General features: G+C 40.7%; 1 protein-coding gene across 4 annotated transcripts in view; it reads left to right on the forward strand.

Moving 5' to 3' along the window:
* LOC126079031 (protein PIP-1-like) overlaps positions 1 to 2884 on the forward strand; it is a 37447-nt gene extending 34563 nt beyond the window's left edge. For all 4 annotated transcript variants that reach the window (XR_007518184.1, XR_007518186.1, XR_007518185.1 and 1 more), the window contains 3 exons: positions 464 to 625; positions 1367 to 1480; positions 2049 to 2884. Coding sequence is in view for 1 of the 4 variants with exons in the window: in XM_049889922.1 (XP_049745879.1) it covers positions 517 to 625; positions 1367 to 1480; positions 2049 to 2170 (345 nt within the window). In the remaining 3 variants the exon portion in view is untranslated. The remainder of the gene's footprint in view (positions 1 to 463; positions 626 to 1366; positions 1481 to 2048) is intronic.
* Positions 2885 to 9691: the final 6807 nt, after the last annotated feature.

Genomic DNA, 9691 nt, shown 5'->3' on the forward strand with positions numbered 1-9691 from the left:
AACAACATCTAGTCTGGAATGCACTCTGGAAGGCAAGCCTCCCACTGCTATTTTGGTTTCAGGGCTTTCTTTAGCAGCAGCCAAGGCACGTATTCATTGTCTAAACTTATTTTACTGGAAGCTTCAAATATCTTGATCTCACCACATTCAGGGAAGTAGAACTCTGAGGCCTCGGATGCCTCCAGAGTCAATAACTCACTTGAATCTTACGAATCCTTTGGCCGAATAAGGCAGACATGATTCTACCATTTTAAAGCTAGTTAAAAGGAGACAGAAAGGTTACAAAAACACATGGCTCCCTTGCCTGACCTTGAGGTGAGCAGAGTCAGGGTTGCTAGATGAAGCCAGGGCCAGAGTATCCCTGAGGCAAGAGGAGTACACCTGGGATCCCATTGGCTGCTCTTTTCAGGTTATAAACCAGAGATTCTCTGTGCCTAAGGTACTTAAGTTTTTTTTTTTTAAGGTACTTACCAGCTATACCCTGCCTCCTGCTCCTCCCTGGTGCTGGGCTCTGAGATGGGTAAGTGCCTCCTGCTGCTGCTCCTGGGCCTCTCTTTGCTGCTGGGCTTCCTGCAAGGTGAGCTCCTGGAGAGGGAGATGGAGCTGGACACGTCTAAGAGTACAGGTGAGCAGAACACATGCAGGTGGCTGTGGATTGTTGGACCATGAGGTGATGTGCAAGGATGGCCCTAATCTTCACTTTAGAGGTGGTCTCCACAGCCTCCACCCTACCCCACTCATTTTCCTCACCCTTTCCACTCTCCTTTGCTTACTCCTCCACTTTTGGCCTCACTTTGCTCCTTTTCCTTTCTTTCTCCTCCCTCGCCTATTTTACTTCAGGCTCTTCCCCATACTACCTCAGATTCTAACCCTGATACTCCCTGATACTCTCAGCTTTCTTGCTGAGAGCCCTAAATTTGAGTTGACAGGGTGCTAGGAAGGCTCTATGTGAGTGATGAGGGCAGATGATGATGGTTTTTCTGGGAGGAGGGGTGCAGGTCACAGGATGTGGGATCTTGGGGAGTTGTAATGTAAGTCATGATTTTCACCCTCTGGCAGCATGGTCTATTTCAGGAAGCCTGAGTACTTGTGAGTATAGAGATTCTGTCTCTACTTGGGCGAGACCCCGCCCCCAGACACGTATCCTCCTCCCCAGAAAGGCCCTTGATGCAGGCCCCAACACCCCTATACGTGGAAGAGGCTCCAGAGGCATAGGCCAACCACACAGAAATCAAACTGAGCTTTCAACACATTCACCCAGGCCAATACCAGTGGAGACCTGGCCATGGTTCATGCTAGGTGTGGGATACGTGGCTGGCAAACTGAGCCCAGAAAGAGCCTCATTATGCTGGTTTTTACTTTCTAGCTCTGAAATGTTACAAATGTCATTTTATCGGTTTTAATGGGACTTGCTGGACTAAGAGAACCATCTGCCAAGCTCAAAACGACCAGCAGTGTGTTCTGAAGAAGTTCTATGGAGGTAGGTGGGTACTGAGTAGCCTGATCTTGAGGGAGGTGGCTCTCTCAGGAGCCGTAGTGGGTAGGAGCAGAGAGTGTGCGAGGATTTTTTTTCCCTAAAGATTTGGGACAGTGTTCTCTGGTTTGGTGCTGTATTGCCACTGGTTCTTGATGAACCAGTAGACCTGTCAGAAGAAAAGGTACTTGCTGAGGGGTCTCTGGGTTCTTGGGTGCTGCTAGAACAACAGGCAAATGGGTGCTGTTAGATCCTGAGGGATGACAGGAATTTGGCTATAAAAATTCCACTGGGGTTTGTTTGTGGAAAGCCTTCTTAGAGCTGGAGGCTCTGTTGGGGAAGATTTGGGGCTGGGACAGGGTGATCCACCAGAGGCCCACCTCAGTCATCTCAGTCCCTTCCCACCAAGCAACTTGACACCCAGGGCAATGTGCTGTTTCTCCTCACTCACTGAATCACTGATTTTCCAACAAATGTTTATTGCTTACCACTTATGTGGCAAACGCTTGCCTTCTTGAAGAGTGATTGAAGGCAGAAATCAGGATCCCCTTTTCTTGTCTTTCTTCTTCTCCAGGTAACAAGTTTATATTTGGAACCCAGACATGTGGGACTACGTGCAACCCCACGACCATAGTCTATCGAGATGAGTACACCTATTTCTCATGCTGTAAAGACAATCTCTGTAACAAGTTTTAGAGGATTGACCCTTGATCGTGAGCCTCAGCCCTCCAGTTCAGCCCTTCTCTGTTCTCAGCCTCAAAGGACCGGGCTTTCTTTCTGCTGCATTGTCCAAGCCCTGAAGCCAGCTCCTGCTCAGCTACAAGTGCTCAAGTTTCAACAGCTCCACGCATCTGATAGGTGCTTTCTTCTTTCCACCATCCATAGTGCTCTGCCCTATCTTAGATTTTAGTCTCCTTTCCTTCATTTATTCCTCCCACTCCTGCCTCCCATCCTCCCTCTCCTCAATCCTTTCTTTCTTCAACAAACATTTCCTGACTGCTGAGCACTGTAACTAGATGGTGAATGTACAACAGTGAATAAGACAGAAATAAGACAGAAAAGATCCCTCTTCTCAACACATCTTTAGTACTCCTTTTCTGCCAGGCTGGCCAGGATTACTATGGTTCCAGCGCTCGCTACCCTTCTATTTATAGAATTTAGGGCTTGAAAGAACTTCTTCGCCATCCCTTCCATCACACACACACACACACACACACGCGTGCACGCATGCGCTCTTTCTCTCTCTCACTGATACAAATTTCATCAGTCTTTTCCCCTTTGCTCATTTTTGCTTTTTTCCTAAGACATCCCTTAGATTTCGGGGTTGGTGTCACTGTAATTTTTGTTTTAATTACATGAGCAATATGCATGTTTAATTTAAGAAATGTTAAAATAAAAAAGTAAACATCATTAGTAGTCTTATCCTGTGCACTTGCATATACATTTTCAGTGTATTGATTTCTTTTTTTATTATGATATTTTATTGTGTTTTTGGTGAAAGTTCAAACAGCAAATTAGGTTCCCATTTAACAATTTCTATACTTGTTCTTCAGTGACATTGGTTACGTTCTTTACAATGTGTCAACATTCTCATTATTTCCTTTCTGGTTGTTCCATTTCCATTAATCTAGATTCACTGCTCTGCCTTACTTTCTCGTCTTTGCTTTAGTGTAAATTTGACTTTTGGTCTCATATAGATGATTTTTTAAAGGAGCACAGTACTCACGGGTGATATTATTTATTTTATGAATCAATCTGTTATTTAGCTGAAAGGTGACCTCTGGGTATGGTTTCAGTACAAACTTCAAAGGGTATTTCAGGGCAATAGTCTTGGGGGGTCCTCTGGTCTCTACTGGTCAAGTAAGTCTGGTCTTTTTTAAGAATTTGAGTTTTGTTCTACATTTTTCTCCCATTCTATCTGGGACATTCTGTTGTGTCCTTGGTCAGAATAGTCAGTGGTAGTAGGATAGAACTGATGTGGTTCATGCAGGCTATTAGTTTATAGACTAGTTTCTTTGAGTCTTTGTTTTCCTTCTTTATCTTTTGCTCCAGATGAGTAGAGATCAATAGTTGTATCTTAGATGGCCACTCACAAGCTTTTAAGATCCCAGATGCTACTCACCAAACTAGGATGTAGAACATAAACTGTGTTATGCCAATTGACTGAGTTGTTGCACGAGACTTCAGTCCTAAGCCTTCAAATCCAGTAAACCAATCTCACAAGGTGTTTGGTTATGTCTAGGAAGTATCTGCAACTGTGCCTCCTATGTGTTTTATTATATATATGAATATGTATGCAGTACGCACATACATGTATATACTCATGCCTACAGATATGCGTACACATACACCCTTATATACACATCTATACATTCATAACAAATCTGTCTTAGAAGAAGTACAATTAAAATGCTCCTTAGAAGCAAGGATGGCGAGACTACATCTTACATACTTTGGACATATTATCAGGAGGGTTCAGTCCCTAGAGAAGGACATCATGTTTGGTAGAGGGTCGGTGGAAAAGAGGAAGACTCTCAATGAGATGTATTGACACAGTGGTTGCAACAATTGGCTCAAGCATAACAACAATAGTGAGGATGGTGCAGACCAGGCAGTGTTTTGTTCTGTTGTATAAAGGGTTGCCGTGAGTCGGGACTGACTGGATGGCACCTAATAACAACAACATACCTTCATATACACATATATGTACACTTATCTACCTATGTAACCACAAACACATTTTTTGGTTGTTATTGCTGTTGTTGTAAACTTGTACATGGTATAGCATTTACCAAAAACATCCTTTATTTTTGTGTACTTCTTAGTATCATCATTCACCCATATTTGGTATTGCCTTAAACATCCTTTATTTTTGTGTGCTTCTTAGTATCATCATTCACCCATATTTGGTATTGCCTTCACCATCACTCAAAATAACAAGCGTCTACTACCCAGAAAGTGATTCCCCCTCCCTCGCCCTCCAATCCCTGGTAACCACCAATGAATGCTGGTTTCTGTATATATACCTATTAACGGCTTCTTATAAGAGCGTGATCAAACAATATTTGTCCTTTTGGGGTTGACTTATTTCACTAAGCATAATGTCCTCCAGGTTCATCCATGTTATATTTTGAGAACTCATCATTATTCTTTATAGCTGCAAAGAATTCCACTGTATGTATGTACCGCATTTTGTTTATTCATTCATCCACTGATGGGCATTTAGGTTGTTTCCATCTTTTTGCTATTGTCACTAATGCTGCAGTGAACATAGGTGTGCATATGTCTATTTGTGTCATTGTTATTAGATCTCTAGGGTAGCTACCTAGAAGTGAGATTGCTGCATCATAGGGTATTTGTATTTCTAGCTTTTTGAGGAAGTGTCATACCATTTTTCATAGTGGTTGTACTGTTTGACAATCCATTTGCAGTGGATAAGGGTTCTAATCTCCCCAAAACCTTGTCAGTATTTGCTTATGTCTTTTTTTTTTTTAATCATTGCCATTTTTGCAGGTAGGCTTATTGATTTCTAACAAAAAATGCCTGATGAAATTTTGATTGGAGTTAATGCTATACATTTCCTTGAAGCACTGTTGATCTGCATCCCAGAAATTTTGGTATGTGTTTATTTTTATTCCATTCAAAGTATTTTCTATTTCCCCCTTCGACTTACTCCTTTCAGTTAGAAGTATGTTGGTTAATTTCCAAAATAATTGGAGTTTTCCTGGTTATCTTTCTATTATTGATTACTAGTTTAATTTCATTGTGGTCAGAAAACATACTCTGTATGATTTATTTTAAATTCATTGAGACTTATTTTATAGCACACAGTATAGTCTATCATTATGAATGTTTCAGAACAGTTAAAAGGAATGTTATTCTACTGCTGTGTATTCTACAAAATATCAGTTAGGACTAGTTATTTGACAGTGTGTTTAGGTATTCCACGCAGCAATTTTTTTTTTTTTTTGTCAACTTGTTCTATTGATTGCTGAGAGAAAAAACCAAACCAAATCCAGTCCCGTCGAGTCGATTCCAACTCACAGCAACCCTTTAGGACAGAGTAGAACTGCCCCATAGAGTTTCCAAGGAGCGCCTGGCGGATTTGAACTGCTGACCCTTTGGTTAGCAGCTGTAGCACTTAACCACCACGCCACCAGGGTTTCCTACTTAGAGAAGAGTTTTGAAATTTCTAGTTATTATTATGAATTGGTCAATTTCTCTGTTTCCACTGGTTTTTGCTTTATGTATTTTGGCATTCTTTTGTTAATGCACAAAACATTCAGGATTATTATGTTTTCTTGGTGAATCGGCCTTTTTATCATTAAGCAGTGTCCCTCTTTCTCTCTGGTAATATTCATTTTCCTGATAATAACCACTCCAACTTTCTTTAAATTAGTGTTTGCATGATACATCTTTCTAATTCCTTTATATATACATACACACACACACACACACACACGCATAAATAAATAAATATGTTGTGGTTAGGTGCCGTCAAATCAATTTTGACTCATAGCATCCCTAGGTATAACAGAACAAAATACCGCCTAGTGCTGTGCCATCTTCACAGTCGTTTTTATGCTTGAGCCCATTGTTGCAGCCACTGTATCAATCCATCTCATTGAGGGTCTCCCTCTTTTTCACTGATCTTCTACTTTACCAACCATGATGTCCTTCTCCAGGGACTGATCCCTACTGATAATATGTCCAAAGTATGTGAGACATAGTCTCACCATCTTTGCTTCTAAGGAGTACTCTGTTTGTACTTCCTCCAAGACAGATCTGTTCATTTTTTTGGCAGTCCATGGTATACTCAATATTCTTCTTCAACACCACAATTCAAAGATGTCAATTCTTCTTCAGTCTTCCTTATTCATCATTCAGCTTTCTCATGCATATGAGGTGACTGAAAACACCATTGCTTGGGTCAGGTGCACCTTATCTTCAACGTGACATCATCGCTTTTCAACACTTTAAAGAGGTCTTTTGTAGCAGATTTGCTCAATGGAATGCGTCTTTTGATTTCTTGACTGCTGCTTCTGTGGGCGTTGTTTGTGAATCCAAGTAAAATAAAATCCTTGACAACTTTAATCTTTTCTCTGTTTATCACAATGCTGCTTATTGATCTAGTTGTGAGGATTTTTATTTTCTTTATATTGAGACATAATCCATACTGAAGGCTGTGGTCTTTGATCTTCATCAGTAAGTACTTCAAGTCCTCTTCACTTTCAGCAAGTAAGGTTGTGTCATCTGCACATGGAAGGTTATTAATGAGTCTTCCTCCAACCCTGATGCCCTGTTCTTCTTCACATAGTCCATCTTCTCAGATTATTTACTCGGCATACAGATTGAATAGGTATGGTGAAAGGATACAACCCTGATGCACACCTTTCCTGACTTTAAACCATGCAGTATCCTCTTGTTCTGTTTGAACTACTGCCTCTTGACCTATGTACAGGTTCCTCATGAGCACAGTTTGGTGTTCTGGAATTCCCATTCTTCGCAGTGTTATCCATAATTTGTTATGACCCACACAGTCCAATGCCTTTGCATAGTTGATAAAACACAGGTAAACATCTCTCTGGCATTCTTTGCTTTCAGCCATGATCCATCTGATATCGACAATGATATCCCTGGTTCCACATCCTCTTCTGAATCTGGCTTGAATTTCTGACAGTTCACTGTCGATACACTGCTGTAGCTGCTTTTGAATGATTTTCACCAAAGTTTTACTTCTGTGTGATGTTAATGGTATTGTTCAATAATTTCCACATTTGGTTGGATGACCTTTCTTGGGAATTGGTGTAAATATGGATCTCTTCTAGTCAGTTGGCCAGGTAGCTGTCTTCCAAATTTCTTGGCATAGATGAGTGAGTACTTCCAGTGTTGCATCCGTTTGTTGAAACGTCTCAACTGGTATTTCATCAATTCCTGAAGCCTTGTTTTTCGCCAGTGCCTTCAGTGCGTTTCAGACTTCTTCCTTCAGTACCGTCAGTTCCTGATCATACGCTACCTACTGAAATGGTTAAATGTTGACCAATTCTTTTTGGTATAGTGACTCTGTGTATTCCTCCCATCTTCTTTTGATGCTTCCTGCCTTGTTTAATATTTTCCCCATAGAATCCTTCAGTATTGCAACTCGAGGCTTGAATTTTTTCTTCAATTCTTTCAGCTGGAGAAATGCCAATCCTGTTCTTCCCTTTTGGTTTTCTATTTCCAGGTCTTTGCAAATTTCATTATAATACTTTACTTTGTCTTTTTGAGCTGCCCTCTGAAACAAAAATAGAAACGATGCCAGACTATGCATTACAAACTATGCAGTACTGTACAAAATGGAGTGACTATTTTCAAATGATGATAGAAAATGCACCAGGCCAGATTTCTATACCCAGCAAAAATATTTCCAAAAGTTAAGGGTAAATAAACATAAATAAAGAAAAAGAGGAGATTCATTGCCAGCAGCATATAACAAGAAGTATTAAGGAAGTTCTTCAGATAGAAGAAATGTGATACTTGGGTCTACACAAACATGTCTCATGCATGCGAGGATATCAGGGGTGCTGGGGGGTTTTTCTTTGCATTTGTCTCCTCATCAGCTTTCAGCCATCTCCGAACGACTGCACTGCAGAGGAAGTTTCTTTCTAGGTTTTTGCTTGTTACGTAGTGCTAGGCTTGTGTTAGTAACAGAGGAATTCTCTGTTATTCTGGTTCAATGACAGCTGAACTATAGTAAAAATGAATGAGAAGACATTATCAAAGAAATATGAAATAAATTATGTAAGCACATTTTCCTCACCTGAATGAGACATAAGTCTTCAAATGGAAAGGGTCTACCAAATTTCAAGTAGAATAAACAAAAAGACCCCTCTCAGACACATCATTTTGAAAATCCACATGCTAAATATAATGAAACTATACTACACTTTCCTAGAGAGAAAAAAAATACCAAAAACCAAACCTGTTTCTGTGGAGTCAGTTCTGACTTATGGCCACTCCATGTGTCTCAGAGTGAAACTGCTGCATAGGGTTTTATCTGCTGTAATCATTATGGAAGCAGTTAGCCAGGTCTTTCTTTTGCGACACTGCCGGGTGAGGTTGAACCACCAACCTTTAGGTTAGTGGTTGAGTACAAATCATTTATGTCACACAGCGACCTTTCCTAGAGAGAAAGAGCAGGCCAACTATAATGAAATGAGAATAAAAACAACATTGTTCTTAGTAGCAGCCCTAGATGATGGAATTCAAAGGAGTAATGCCTTTACCATTCTCAGGGAATCCTCCAGGTTTAAGATGACAGAATAAAAGTGTTTCTGCCCTCCTGCCCTCAGAAATCATTTAAACATAACAAAGAGAATGAGAGACAAAAGTACATACTTTACCTTGGAGGAAACAAAGCACCTGTAACACCACAATACAGCACATGAAGGTGGAAAACCAATGATGGAGTGAGAAATGACTTGAAAAGCAAGAGATGTGGAGATATAAGGGCCTGCATAGAGTGTACCAGAAGCAGAACCCAGGGAGGCTTATAAATTTTAGCCCCTAGGAACTGCAAAGGTGGGGTGAGGCTTGGGCCTAAAAACAAGGAAGAAGTTGGTAAGGAGCAGTTAGTTTCCAAGTCTCCACCCTACCCCACATAGGAGGGTAACACTTCCTCCTTTTTCCCCTTGGAGCTGAAAAAATTATTCCCAGAACTCTAGACTCTGGACTCTGAGCAGAGCTGGAGGCAATATAAAGTGCCAGACAGGAAATGAGGATGAAAGGAATGCCTGAATAGTGAATGGTGAGGCTCTGCTTGCCCTCCCCCTAACTGCTTTCTGAATGCTGAAGAGACTCCTGCCTCCACAAAGGAAGGAGTTTGAAGAATCATTCTCTGGACTCCTGCAAAAATGCGAGAACTAAAAACACTGACATTTGTAGCCCCCTTCAAGAAAAGGTCAGCTCCGCTAGGTTCCCCTTCGACCCCTACAGTATAGACCACTAGTCAAAAAGCTCTACCCTATCACACAGAGCTTTCTGTCAGCTCTTTAGTACCTCAGTCTTAAACTTCAAGAGCAGAATCGCGGGGCATTTTAGAAAACGTCCACTAGAAATGACAGAAACTGAAACAAATACATTAATTTTTTAAAAAAGCAATTTAAACAGAAAAGTAGAAGAAAATTTCAAAAACGCTAATATATTCAGAGATGATAACATTATAAAATTATTGGAGAA

This window comes from Elephas maximus, chromosome 7, assembly GCF_024166365.1.
Source record: "Elephas maximus indicus isolate mEleMax1 chromosome 7, mEleMax1 primary haplotype, whole genome shotgun sequence".
Taxonomy (NCBI): domain Eukaryota; kingdom Metazoa; phylum Chordata; class Mammalia; order Proboscidea; family Elephantidae; genus Elephas; species Elephas maximus.